At 49.1% G+C, this 15,118-nt stretch overlaps 1 protein-coding gene across 3 annotated transcripts in view; it reads right to left on the bottom strand.

Annotated features, from left to right (window-relative positions):
• Positions 1 to 15,118, bottom strand: part of notch3 (notch receptor 3) — a 209,945-nt gene that overhangs the window by 102,252 nt on the left and 92,575 nt on the right. For 2 of the 3 annotated variants that reach the window (XM_073069111.1, XM_073069113.1), the window contains exons 3-4: positions 8,427 to 8,569; positions 4,528 to 4,863 (exon numbers count right to left, since the gene is read on the bottom strand). In XM_073069111.1, coding sequence (XP_072925212.1) covers positions 4,528 to 4,863; positions 8,427 to 8,569 — 479 coding nt within the window. The remainder of the gene's footprint in view (positions 1 to 4,527; positions 4,864 to 8,426; positions 8,570 to 15,118) is intronic. The other variant, XM_073069114.1, reaches the window with a different exon arrangement.

Raw genomic sequence — 15,118 nt, 5'->3', positions numbered from 1 at the left:
GCTCAAACGGCCAGAAGGGCCCACTTCGTGCTCTATCTATTTTCGTTCAAAAATGGTGGGGGGAAATGCTAGCTTTGTGCTAAGCACTTGCTCTTGATTCTAATGGGGAATAGTATTGGGTTGTCGTCCAGGTCCACATCAATCCTCAGTAAAAGTGATTCTTTCCCAAGGGTCATCACCTTGTCATGGTGGAGAGGCCTGGGAGTTCCTGAGATCCCGAGAGTGATCCCATCGGGAGCTTTGCTCCTGGTTGGGTCACCATGGCAATAGGCTCAAGGGAATTCCAACCAAGACCTCAGTGGTGGAGCTGGTGGAAGATGACGACACATCACAATGGCAGTGAATGAGGAGGAAGGCTGCAGAAGTGCAGGTCCCTGGCCATCTTACACTCCATGCCATTAGACCCTGACCCCGATCAGTCAATTCCCTTCCTCATCCCAAAAACATGGGTTATTAAGTTCATTAGCTTCTGTAATTTTTCCCTAGTGGAGAACTGGGGAAGCAGCCAGGAAACAGGCCCTTCTGCCCATCGAGCCCATGCTAGCCATCAGGCATCCACTTTATCCTCCTTCACATTCCCATTAACTCTTGCCCAGATTCTACCACTCACCTACACGAGGGTCAGTTTACAGAAGCCACTTAACTTGCCAATCTGCACGGTTTGGGGATGTGGGAGGAAACCAGAGCACCCAGAGGAAACCAACACCGTCGCAGGGAGAATGTACAAGCTCCCGAGAAAGAAATCGCCCGGTGGCACAGTAAAATGCTCCCGGAGTACCATCGACCCTGTGCCTTTGTGGTTCCCCTCACTGCGCGAGACGCCCTTCTGGCCTCATTTATTGCAATTGATGCGAAATACTTCCAACTGCTTCCTGCTCAGTAGAAAAACATTTCCTCCCGAGACCTGTGAGCATGAAAAGAATCCGACATCTGACATGAATGTCCCCCTTAGTTATTCAGGAAGCAATGACTAATTGCCGAATAGTCATTTTCTTTTACTTAAAAATAAATTACAAGAAAAGCAAAACCAATATGAACTCATGACCTTGAATACCAGCAATATCTTGACTTTGGTCGCGTTTCTTGTTTGACACCACAGCGTTGCCACATCCGCCTGATCTCTTTGGCTTGGTTTTTGCCAGCCTGGTATCTGTGGCCCTTTTCGCACTGGCTTGTGGCACCCTGGCATTCAACGTTTTTCCCAGAAGAAGCTAAAAGAACATTCAGGAAACCAAGCAGGCCCCAAACGGCCTCGTCTTCCTGTTGTGTCCGCATTTCTGGCTGCTTTAATCTGTCAATTTCATTAATTGACCTCAGTTGAATCCCAGCTGTAAATATTAAAATAAAACCAACAAGTGGCTGCTGTTACGTGACATCGTGCCAAGTGCACGGCTTCTCATGCATGACGTGTAGACTGGTTGTGAATCACTGGTGTGGTTCAGGATTAGGTTCAAGGAGTTTTTCCAGGAAGAGTCGCTCTAATCTCTCCATGGGCAGCTGCTCAGACATGAAGTTCTGAAATTCCTAAAGGCCAAATGAGGAATGAAACTCCTGCGTGGTTCAGAGGTGTGAGACTTTCTGCACCCTCCTGCCGCGACATCACGGGCACCGTGGTTGCGTAGCGGTTAGTGCGACACTATTACAGTCCGAGGTGTCAGAGTTCAACTCTGGTGCCATCTGTAAGGAGCTTGTAGCCATGACTGCATGGGTTTCCCAGGGTGCTCCGGTTTCCTCCCACAGTCCCAAGCCGTACCAGCCAATAGGTTAACTGGTCTTTGGAAATTATCCCGCGATTAGGCTAGCGTTAAATTGGGGGAGGGCTGGAAGGGCCTACTCTCAGTAAGTGAATAAAGCTGGGATCACCCGGTGAGTTGTCGGGTGGACTGGAGCACTAAATAACTAGATAGATAACAAGCATCTCCATCGCACCTCATCTATTTCCTCCATCTCTGCGCTCACTCTCTCCTCTCCACTCCTAGTCAGGGCAATATCACCGCTTTCCGGTCCTCAGCTCACACCCCAGGGGCACCTGCACTCCAAGGGGCAACCCTCGGAAGAGGAAGATGGAATTACCCAGTGGGAAGGTGTGGACATCAGTGGATGCCATGGGCGTTCACCCATCTCAGTGTCAAAGCAATGTGCACTTACGTTTGCGGAAATACTTTCCCATTGGCTCACATCTACACTACTCCAGATATGGCCATTCAAACCTGCGGCATCTCCTCCTTCATCCACATCTGTAACGTTATACCCCTTCATTCACATCTGTAACGTCATACCCCTTCATCCACATCTGTAACGTCATACCCCTTCATCCACATCTGTAACGTCATACTCCTTCATCCACATCTGTAACGTTATACCCCTTCATTCACATCTGTAACGTCATACCCCTTCATCCACATCTGTAACGTCATACCCCTTCATCCACATCTGTAACGTCATACTCCTTCATCCACATCTGTAACGTCATACCCCTTCATTCACATCTGTAACGTCATACCCCTTCATCCACATCTGTAACGTCATACCCCTTCATCCACATCTGTAACGTCATACCCCTTCATCCACATCTGTAACCACACCTCCTCCAACATTCACCTGCTCAAGTACCCACATGTGTAACGAATCTTTCTTAATATTGTTCACACGTGTAGCAATGGGTCCCCATTTACTCACATCTGTAGAAGGATCTTCCCACTAGCTCACACCTTCTGTTGAACCAGTGACCTGTGCAGAGTGAAGCCAGGCCTGTGGATCTAACTGAGACCTATGCTGAAGGCATGGCCGCTAAGTTGCTGCTCCGGTTTCTCAGAGCCTGAGTCCAAATCCCACCCAGGCAGCTAAGGAACTTTAATCCATGTAATGAACTAAGCCGGGAATCAAAAAGTAATTTCTGTAGTGATAAACACAGAACCAGTTTCTATGTGGTTAAAATCCCTTCAGGTTCACTAAAGCCTTTTCAATTAGGCTCCAAACCCCGTAGTGTAATTAGAACAGAGCATAGAACAGTATAGCACAATACAGGCCCTTCAGCCCACAATATTGTGTCAACCTTTTAACCTACTCCAAAATCAATCTATCCCTTCCCTCCTCCGCAGCCTTCCATTTTTCATTCATCCATGTGCCTATCTGAAAACTCCTTAAATGTCCCCAATTTTCTTTAATTGAGATACAGCAGGGAACAGGCCCCATCCAGCAATACCCCAATTTAATCCGAGCCAAATCACAGGACAATTTACAACCACCAATTAACCTACCAACCGGTACATCTTTGGACTGTGGGAGAAACCGGAGCACCCGGAGGAGACCCGCATGTAACCGGGAGAACATACCAACTCTTGACAGGCAGCGATGGGAATTGAACCTGCGTCATCTGTACTGTAAAGCGTTGTGCTGTGCCACCCTAGTTATCTGCCTCTATCTCAGCTGACTAAGTCAACTGACTTTTAATTCCTTCTTAATTCAGGAATACTGTATGTCAGCCTTGCAGCCAAACACACTGAAAATGTAGAAAAAGCTTCACTTAGTCCTCCATTATTCCAACGCTGATCTAGGGGCAATAACAACAAATTAAGCCTCTCCGGGATACTGGATAGGAAGCATCGTGGCATTTGGGTTGTATAGAATTGAGGTGACTAGCAGACACAAGGGGCTTCAATCACTCACATTCACTCTGGCATTTTTAAGGGAAAGAAGAGGGCTTCCCCACGTTACAAACACCCGTTTTAAACGACCGAGCGTTTGGAAAGTCAGTGGGATGGATCGGGGTAGATTCACCGGGCGCTGTGGGCATCTTTCAGCTTCCCCACATGCCTCATCTCCCCCACCCGGGCCACAGCCAGGGGGTGGGGTTGCTGGACTGTGCCGAGCAAAGCTGACAGAGTTGAGCAAGCTCACTGTCACAGCCAGCCGCTCTTCCCGTTCGTGCTCATTCTCCCGTCACCGCTGTTTCTGTGACCTTCCCTCACGCACTGTTTCTTGTTTCTTCCAACAGAAAAAAAATCAGGTCACAAAATGTTCCTGGGAATGGAATCTTGTAACTCGGTTTCTGCCTGTAGAGTGAAGACTGCTGTGGGGCAGAAACATCAGTACAAACCTGATGGGCCAAATGGCCTAATTCTATATTCTAATTCACTTACAATCTCTGTAAGTCTGCTGGAGGATAGAGGCCGAAGACAGTCTCTGTTTTCTTGGGTTCTGTTGAGCGTGCTGCCCCCAGCACATCCTTGGGAGAATTGATTATTCACCAAATGACATATTTTGATGTATACGTGGTAGATAAATCTTAATCAGAATGTAGATACCAGAAATCCGGAGCGACACACACAGAGTGCTGGAGGAACTCAGCACCTATGGAGGGGAATGGACAGTCGACGTTTTGGGTCGAGATCCCTCACCCAGTCCGGGCAAAGGGTCTCGACCCCAAACGCTGACTGTTCCTTTCCCTTCACGCCCGACCTGCCGCGATCCCCCAACACTCCGTGAGTGTCGATCCACCCCTGAGGAAGCGACACACGCTCTCACCTGGCAAGCAGGCACATTCGTAAGTCAGATCGCCAGTCTGCCGGCAGGTTCCTCCGTTCTGGCATTGTGAGGGAGCGCAAGGGACGTAGACGCTCTCGCACTGGCGCCCGGTGAAGCCGGCCGGGCACTGGCAGTGGAATGTGCCGGGGGCATTGACACACGTCCCTCCGTTCCTGCAGAGCTTCGGTGTCTTGCACTCGTCGATGTCCGTTCGGCAGTGCTTGCCGGAGAAGCCGGGGGCGCAGGTACAGTTATAGCGGTTGTTCCAGTTGGTGCAGCGGGCTCCGTTGGCACAAGGATTTGTGGCGCAGGCATCGACCTGCGAGCAGTTCACTCCTGAGCGGGCAAGAAAAGAAGGCATCACAGGTCATCACCAAGGAACGCAGAAGTCCTATGTACGCAGCAATACCTGGAAAACCCCATCAATACTCTTCCACTTTTTATTTAGAGATTAACAAGCCCATCCCACACAAGGAGACCATGCTTTCCAATCACGCCATGTGACTAACCAATCTACTATCCCATACGTCTTTGCAATGTGGGAAGAGACTGGAGCACCCAGAGGAAACGCACATGGTCATGGAGGGAATGGACACACTCCACGGTGGGAATTGAACCTGGGGAGGTGGGGCTGTAATAGTGTTCTGCTAACCCCTACGCTTCTGTGCCACCCCTTTAAAATAATCTCTTTTTGAATGCTAGAACGGCTCATTTAGAATGCAGGTACTAGAATCGTGAGTAGAACACAAAAAAGGATCTATGCTTTCCCAGCGTATGTGACAAATAAACTCTTCTCGGGCTTCCAGCCGGGTACAGGAGTCGATTATAATGACCAATTCTACCTTCTTCATCAGGTCCAGTGGTATTTGCAGCCCTAGACATGCCCGGGCATCATCCCTGATGAAGATGATGGAGTTTGTTATTGAAACATCGGTTAGAATTGATATCTGCACCCGGCTGGAAGCCCAAGTCGAGCTTATTCAAACGCAGGAATACGTGGAGACACAGTGTGTTATGCTCTATCTCAGGAAGGAAATGGATAGGCAATGTTTTAAATCAAGCCGCTTCATCTGGGTGCAGAACAGATGTCCAGATGAAGGATCTTCTCCTAAAACATCAACTGTTGGATGTGTGGTGACACTTGTGGGCTGCCCCGGACCATTCTTGGGCATTTTGGTTGTCAACGCCAATGACAGTCTTCGCTGTACGTTTCCACGTGATGGGTAAACCTGAATCTGAAGCTGTTCGTTCCTCTCCATAGATGCAGCCTGACCTGCTGAGTTCCTCCAGCTTTTTTGCGTGTCACCTCACTCAAGGTGCTGCCCTTATAGGGCAAGTTTGATAGGGGGCCAGAGGCGTTTGAATGTCACAGAGTCATTCAGCAAGGAAACGTGCCCTGAGACTGCACCATCAAGCACCCACTTACATGAATCCCTACATACCCATGCTCTCAGCACTCAACCTGAGGATCTGCTCGACAGATGCATACTCAAAGCCCCACGACCATGCAGGGCTCCGGACCTGGTGCTTGAAGCGGGGACTGGACTGTGGGGCTCTCTTCAACTGGTACAGACACAATAGGCCAAGTGGTCGGTCACTCCCTCACGTCTAAAGCTGTCTTTGACCGCAGGGCTGCCTGTACTTCCCAACCATCACCACCAGATGGCAGTGAGCAACGGGAACCCACACAAAGCGCAGTGGCTACTTCCTGTCCAGCAGAGACGATAGTCCGATCCGGATCCCCGTGGTCCACAGGGTTACCACAACCACACCTAACCACAGTGGTTTTAAGACAGATTATGGTTTACTCTGCACGACACCATTCAACATAGAACAACACAGCACAATACAGGCCCTTCAGCCACGATGCTGCGCCGACATTTTAACTTCCTCCAAGATCAATCTAACCCTTTCCTCACACATAGCCTTCCATTTTCCTATCAAAAAGTCTCTTAAATTAAGATGTACCTGTCTCGTTCACCACCCCCGGCAGTGTGTTCTACACACCCACCACTCCCGGTGTAAAAAAAACCTACCTGTCACCCACCACTATACTTGCCTTGAATTGCTTTAGAAATTACTCCCTCGTATTACCAATTTCCGCACCGGATAAAGGGGTACTTTAGGACAGTTAGCCACCACCCCACTACCGAAAGGACTGCAGATGGCACAGCAGGAATCTGCCAGAACGTGGCCTGGAATGGGATGCTGGTATTAGGAGGAGAGACTGGGTTTGGCTCCCTTGTTGCTGAGATATACAAACTGGTGAGGGCCATGGATAAAGCGAAGAGTGAGGACCATTTCCCGATCACGGAAGCATGCAAAGCCAAGGGGTGAGGAGAAGGAGAGTGGAAGGGTGGCTGCAATTGGAACACGCTGCCTGAGAAGGCGATGGAGACAGTGACTCCCTCAGCACTTAAGCAGCATCTGACAGAGCAGCTGAATGGCCGGGGTACATAAGGCTGTGAAAAGTCTCACGACAAGTCTGACCGTGTGCTGGGGGGGAGGCCACGACTCACTCAGACACAGCACACAACAATCTCTCATTTCCCTCTGATGTGGCAATGTTGCCCTCAGGTCCTCAGCTGAGCACATCTCATGAAAGGAACCTGGTGGCGGGAAAGCAACATCCACCATCGGGGACCTCCCACACCCAAGGCAGGCTCTCTTCTCGCTGCTGCCATCAGGAAGATGGTACAGGAGTCTCAGGACCCACACCAGCAGTTTCAGGAACACTCAACCATCAGGCTCTTGAAGCAAACTTTACTCAACTTCACTCGTCCCATCATTGAAGTGTTTCCACAATCTTTGGACTCACTTTCAAGGACTTTTCATCTCATGTTCTCAATATATATCGCTTATTTATTTATTATTATTGTTCCCTTCTTTTTATTTTTGCAGATTGGTGTCTTTTCCCCATTGGTTGAACACTAGAGTTGGTGCAGTCTTTCTATTAAGATTATTATTCCATTATGGATTTATTCAGTATGCCCAAAAGAAAATGAATCTCAGGGCTGCAATGGTCACAAATACGTACTTTGATAACAAATTTACCTTGAACTTTGAAAGGAGATTAGCATAGGTAAGTAATGATGGTTGGTATGGAAATTTTGGGCCTGTTTCTGCTTGCAAGATATCTACAATTCGACACGGGACCTAACAAGCAAATTGATAGAAGGGAGCAGTTGAGAAGAATGAGAGAGGTTAAGATCTGGGCAGCGGAAAACATAGCAGCTGCTGGTGTGTCAGGATTACAGAGTTGTAGAGGGCTGGCGGAGGTGCAGAGTTAGAGAGGGGCTTGTGAGGTTTAGTAAGTGGCAATGCAAGTCACACAGAGGCATCTCAGCAAGTCAGGCAGCAGCTCCGGAGGGCCTGGATCCTTCGTAAACAGCCCGAAACGTCGACGCTTTATTCCTCTCCGCGGATGCTGCCTGACCTGCTGAGTTCCTCCAGCACTTGGCGTGTTACTCTGGATTTCCTGCATCTGCAGAACCTTTTGTGACTGAGGTTTTCTGCCCAGGAAAGGACAGGGTGCAAGTTCCCCATCCTTGCTGGGGCAGAAAGGAAATGGAAAGTTGGGGAAGACAGAGCAGGAGGAGAGAAAAGTCAGCGCACGATCAATGCTTAGCGAGTTTCTTTGCCCTATTCACTGGGAGAGCCTGACTTGTCCAGCCCTGATACCTTCCATCACTTTGCTCTCCTGGGCCGTGAACATCGGCCAGTTATTTGTTCCCGTACAATCACCAGTACTCATAAACAATCACGAATAGTTTGAAATGCCGCCTCCCTCTCCACCTTGAGACTGGGCCCGCTTCACGTGCAGGAGCATTGACGCGTCAGTGTTCTGCCCCTGCAACAGCTTTACCGTTAACAGCATCGCCATCGCGGCAGCGGCTTACCTCGGAACCCTCGCGTGCAGCTGCAGGAGTATTGTGCCGAGCCGTCCACCACCACACTGGAGCATATTCCTCGGTTTAAACACGGCGACCTTTGACACGGATCAGGAAACTGGCACAGATCCCCAAGGTAACCAGGCCGACACCTGCACAAACCGAGAAAAAGAGGAGGCCTTAGCTCCTTTCGTGTTCCTTTTAAGTAACCAAGTCATGAAAAGCCAGATTATATACAATAACAAGGAAAGCAAAATAGGAGTAGGCCATTTGGCTCTTCGAGCCTGACCTACTATTTTATCTGATCATGGTTGATCAGCACGAGGCCTCATCTTCTGTGTCAGTTCTCCACAGCCACCAAATCCCAAATCGCTCAAAAAGATGCATAAACATCCTCTCTAAATATCCCCCAGGTTAAGGAACACGAATGAAATCACAGATGCACCATCAGTAACTCACTCTGAGACGTAAGAAGCGAGATATCGGCTTTTATTGACTGGAAGAATGAACAACACTACATCCTGGAGAATGAGGCCGGGCTCAGGCCTCAATCGCCTTCATACAGGGCTCTGTGGGAGGAGCCACAGGAGCAGTCCAGACAGGTATATGTAGTTCACCACAATCACAAACAGGTCTGTATCACAAACACAACACACAGCATGGGAGTGTAATGCTTTACGGCAGCGACGATAAGGTTTCTATTTCTGCCGCTGTCTGTAAGGAATTTCCACATCCTCCCTGTTCCCGCATCCCAAAGCCCTGGAGGTCGGAGTCAGTAACGCAGGTGCAGGAAGCATGGCCACTCCGCCCCCAGCACATCTCCCACCGTGTTGGCACAAACCACACATTTCACTGTACAGCATGTTTCAGAGTGCATGTGACAAATAATACTAATCTTTAATCTTTTAAATCTGGGGATTTAATTGTTCTTAAATTCACCTTAGCAGTGGAAACCCTGAAGCTGCCCGATTGTTGTGAAAAAGCATTGCCATCAACAGTGCCCTCCAAGAGAGGAAAGCACCTCCCCTCATGTGACCACAGACTCACAGTGTGATTTATCTCCTAACTATGCCCCCCACCCTCCCCACCTCCGTTCAGGGACAGCCGAGGTTGGGCAATAAATGCTGGCATTGCCAGTAACATCCACATTCTCTTGCTTTCACCAAAAGGCCTGTTCCTTCTCTGTGAATTTCAATGCAAGCACCACAAACGAAATGCTGGCAGGGAGAGGCTAACATCGACTGAAGCTTTTCCGAAAGGAGAAGAATGAGGAAAGAAAGACCTTGGAGTGGTTACATCAGTGCAGTAACAGAACTTGCAGGAACAGCATTGCTGGAAATACTTCAAGCCCAAGCTCCTCGTTCTCAGGCCTCCGGTCCCACAGCTTGTTCTCGTCAAGCTGCCCGAACTTCAGCACAGCTCCACTTTCCCACACTGTCACGTCCCCGGCCGTCCGTGCAGCCAGCTGCGGTCCGTCAGCTGCCCCACCACGGCCCTCAACACTCCCCGTAACCACGCTACCACCCCTGTTCCCAAGGGGGTTGAGGAGAGGATGAGGCAAGGAGATCCTGACTGACCAGGTGTGCCTTCGAACGGGGAGCATCACTGTGAGCAGCCTCCTTTTGTGCACGATGAACCAAGTGCAGGTTATTCCCCCGAGCAGGTTAGGGGATTGTTACATCGTGCAGGGGGTGGGCCAGGCAAGGATTAAAGAGCCGCCTTTGCGTATAATCCAGCTGTTCCCCGCAGCTGCTCGGCAGCAACAGCAATAGACATTCCATCGGCGCAGGCAAAGGCCAGAAAATGTGAGCTTGCAGGGGAAGGATCTGTTCAAGTCGTGGTGAATGAGGTTACCCGCGTCGGTTCGATAATGAGATGTCAGTCACTGAACGCCATCTCGGCGGGCGCGAAGCATTTTGTTTACTTTATTTAGAGATACAGCGTGAAATAGGCCCTTCCGGCCCAACCCAGCAACCCACCCCGGCCTAATCACAGGGCAAATAACCTAACTGGCACATCTTCTGAATGTGGGAGGGAACCAGAGCAGCTGGGGGGAACACTGTGTTCATGGGGAGGGGCGCACAAAGTCCTGGCAGGCGGCACTGGAGCCGAAATCTAAACTCTAAAGCTCCGAGGTTCACAAGACCATAACGCACAGGAGCAGAATTAGGCCCCTCGAACCATCGAGTCTTCACAAACTCCTAAGAAACTAGAGGTGCTGTCATACCTGCCTTCTTGTCTGCTGGACTCAGGGCAGATGCATCAATGCCAAAGAATCCCATGTCCTCTCATACGTCAATCGCCAGAATTGTTTCTATTACGGAGGTCATCACCCAGAGAAACCAGCAATGATCTTCCCATCATGTTAAACATGGAATGCCAAACCCTACAGTTCGGGAAGAATTATCCCAAAACTCTTCATTGCTCAAGAAAAACTTCCTCCCTTGTTTGGGCTCAGAGCCAGGTTCTGCCCCAGTCTGAAACAAGCTAACTTTGTAACTTGCTTAAAGAGTAGAACTAGGGTCAACAGAAGCCTTCCTCAAAGCATAGGATGCCACAGGCTACTCAGCCCATCCTAGCCATGCCAGGCTTCCCTCGTGTGTGCTCCTGTCTCGTTTCATTTTTGCGGCTGCTCGCTGTTGAATGGTTTCCAACCGTCCACAACTGGATTCACCCCATTGAAACTGGAGTCTGGAAGAACGAAGGGGGATCTCAATTGAAACCTGTCAAATATTGAAGCATAGAAACATAGAAAATAGGTGCAGGAGTAGGCCATTCAGCCCTTTGAGCCTGCACTGCCATTCAGTATGATCATGGCTGATCATCCAACTCAGAACCCTGTACCTGCTTTCTCTCCATACCCCATGATCCCTTTAGCCACAAGGGCCATATCTAACTTCCTCTTAAATATAGCCAATGAACCGGCCTCAACTGTTTCCTGTGGCAGAGAATTCCACAGATTCACCACTCTCTGTGTGAAGAAGTTTTTCCTCATCTCGGTCCTAAAAGGCTTCCCCTCTATCCTTAAACTGTGACCCCTTGTTCTGAACTTCTCCAACATCGGGAACAATCTTCCTGCATCTAGCCTGTCCAATCCCTTTAGAATTTTATATGTTTCAATAAGATCTCCCCTCAATCTTCTAAATTCCAGCGATATAAGCCTAGTTGATCCAGTCTTTCTTCATATGAAAGTCCTGCCATCCCAGGAATCAATCTGGTGAACCTTCTTTGTACTCCCTGTATAGCAAGAGTATCTTTCCTCAGGTTAGGGGACCAAAACTGCACACAATACTCCAGGTGTGGTCTCACCAAGGTCTTGTACAACTGCAGTAGAACCTCCCTGTTCCTGTACTCGAATCTTGGACATACTCGAAAGGCTGGACATTGAGAGGATGTTGTGGGGGGGGTTCTAGGACCAGAGGGCACAGCCTCAGCATAGGACAGAATTTGAGGAGGAATTTCTTTAGCAAGAGGGTGGTGCCACAGACAGCTGGGGAGGCTGAATCCTTGGGTATCCTTAAGGCGGAGGTTGATCTATTTTTAATCAGCAAGGGCATCAAAGGTTATGGAGAGACGGCTAGAGAATGGAGTTGAGAGGATTAATAAATCAGCCATGATGGCACGGTGGAGCAAACTCCATGGGCCAATTGGCCTAATTCTGCTCCTATGCCTCCTGGTCTTAGGTGAATCTATCAGCATACCTTCTAATATGTACCACCCAACTCGAGGGCAGCCACTATCCCGCTATCATCCAACCCTTGAGAGACCTTAACCTCCCAGTTCCAACGTTCTGTAGCCCTGGTACTTCATTTGTCTACCGACTGACTACATGTGCCGTGTTTGTGCTGTGCACACTGGTCCCAGAGGAACGATGTTTTGTTTAGCTGTATACTTGAGTATGGCTGAGTGACAATAAACTTGAACTTTCTCTGTAACTCTAGCACCGAAGGGTCTCGGCCTGAAACGCCGACTGTACTTCTCCCTATAGATGCTACCTGGCCTGCTGCGTTCCACCAGCATTTTGTGTGTTGTTGTTTGAATTTCCAGCATCTGCAGATTTCCTCGTGTTTACTGTATTCTGTCATCCTTTTTACTGTCTTGCTGGAATTACACATGGCATGATCTGTCGGGATGTTGTTTGATGTGTTCTGTGTTGTTCTGCCGAGCATTGTGGGGTGCCAGAATGTGACACTTGTGAGTGGGCTGCCTCTCGGATGTGTTGGTCACTAACACAAACATTTCACTGTATACATGATAAATAAACTTAATTCTTGAAACAAACTTGTATCTCAGATGACGCACGAGTAAAAGCTCTCCAGTGTATCCCAGTGCGTGCAACAATAATAAACCCAACTGTCCCTTTTTCCCTCACGACTTGTCCAGCCTCCCCGGAAATGCATTTTACTAAAACATCCTCCAAGCTACACCCTTGGGAAATGTTTTGTGAAATGAAATTTTCCAAGTTAAAAAAGGCTGGGCAGACGTTTGTACAGTGCATTCCTGTAGGTGGACACTTTTCGTTGGTGAGACAGAGTTTGAAGTAAAGTTGGAGAAGTTTAGGAAGGAACTGCCAGAGCTTGCAGTTGAGCCGGCTAAAGGCATGGCCACCAGCAGCAGGGCCAACGATTTTTACTTAGAGATACAGAGCAGAACAGGCGCTGCCCAGCCCAATGAGCCACACCCCCAAGGTAGGGAGCGGTGAGGTGAGAAATGAGACTGTGTTGCCCAGTAAATCTCAACTGTCTGCACTCCAAGTATCTGCGTACACAGCCCAGCAGGAACTGCCCTCCCCACCACTGAGCACATTTACAGGGAGCTGCCACAAGAAAGCAGCATCTATTATCAAAGACCCTCACCAACCAGGCCATGCTCTCTTCTCACTGCTACCATCGGGCAGGAGAGGCAGGAGCCTTCGATACCACACCATCAGGTTTAGGAACAGCTGTTACCCTACGACTTTCAGGCTCCTGAGCCAGTGTGGATAACTTCCATCGCCTCAACTCTGAACTGAATCCAACTTACAGACTCACTTTCAAGGACTCACATTCTCAGTCTTATTTATTTGTTTGTTTGTTTACATAATTTGTCTTCTTTTGCACATTGTCAATCTCAACTTACTGTACATATAGTTTTCATAAATTCTATTGTATTTCCTTAATTTCCTCTACATACCTCCAAGGAAATGAACCTCAGGGTTGTATATGGTGACATATATGTACATTGATAGCAAATTTACTGTGAACTTTGAACTTCAAAAAAACGGCACTGCCTCGGTACTGCCTGAAGCACTGGCCTGCATGTGTGCGTCTCAGTAGGACTTGAACCGCCAATCTGTAGGCTGAGGGGCAACAATGCCACAAACCACGCCACAGCCCACCCTCCCATTGTACGGTCTGGAGGTTGACTTTAAAAACGGTGGATGCTTACCTTCGTTGTTAGGGGCAGAGAGTGTGAAGGTTAGGAGGTCATATTGCGGCTGTATAAAACCCTGGTTGGGCCACACTTGCAGCATTGCCTGAAATTCCGGTCGCCTCATGACATGAAAGATGTGGAGGCATTGGAGAGGGTTCAGAAAGGATTGACCCGGATTGGAGGAGGCTAGCGAAAAGGAAAGATAGGACAGTCTAGGGTTGTTTTCTCCAGAGAGTCGAAAGCCGAAAGGGGACCTGATTAGTACACACAGAGTGCTGGAGGAACTCAGCAGGCCAGGCAGCACCCATGGACAGGAGTACAGTCGACATTTTGGGCCAAGAGCCTTCCTCAAGAGACCTGATAATAGTTAGTAAAATTGTAAAATTCTGGATGGGCAGCCAGAATATTTCTCCCAGGGTAGAAATGGCAAATACAAGAGGGCAAGACTTTAAGGTGAGTTTGGGGACTTTTTCATGCAAAGAGTGATAAGTACAAGGAACGGGCTGTCAAGAGGCTTTTAGATAGGAACATGAATACGTACCGGAGGGGGGATATGGATCATGTGCAGGCACAAGGGATTGAGGCTCAGTACAGACATTCTGGGCTGAAGGGCCTGTTCTTGTGCCATATTGCTTTACCTGTTTTCTCCAGCACTGGAGAGCACAGATACAAGATAACAGGGGAGAGATCCTCGGAGCCCTGAGGGGCCACTTCCTTAAACGGAGGATAGTAAGCGCCTAGAGTGAGCTGCCGGGGGAGAGATCGAGGCGAGTACACTTGGAAAATTCAAGAGGCATTTGGGCAGGTACATGGAGGGGAGGGGTTTGCAAGGTTGCGGGCTGAAGGCAGGTAACTGGGACTAGCAGGGTCAGCTTGGAAGGGCCCTTTTTCCGGTGCTGTATTACTCCATAACTCCACAGCAAAGTGTCTTCCCACTGACGAGTAGGGGCAGCTTCTGCAGGCTACTTGGGAGAGGGGGCACTCACCACGAGTTGGGAAAAGGCCAAGGGCTGACCTGTACGTTGGGGGGAGAAAAGACAGCCCGGCCTGAAGGGGTCAGTGTTGCCGTGGAGACTTGCAGTCTAGGTCTGCGGGTGTCAGGGGAGCTGCACTAACCTCTGCCTCCCCACCATTCATTCACAAGCTGGCACGCTAGAAAGAGTTTACATTTTTATGGCGGGAGAGGAGGAGAAGAATTCAGCGCAAAGAAAAAGCCATTGATACACGGCGAGAGTAAGATGTGAAAAATGATTTAAAATGATTAACAACGGGGCAGAAGGAGTTGCCCC

This window comes from Hemitrygon akajei, chromosome 16 (assembly GCF_048418815.1).
Source record: "Hemitrygon akajei chromosome 16, sHemAka1.3, whole genome shotgun sequence".
Taxonomy (NCBI): domain Eukaryota; kingdom Metazoa; phylum Chordata; class Chondrichthyes; order Myliobatiformes; family Dasyatidae; genus Hemitrygon; species Hemitrygon akajei.
This window is presented reverse-complemented; position numbering and strand designations above follow the sequence as displayed.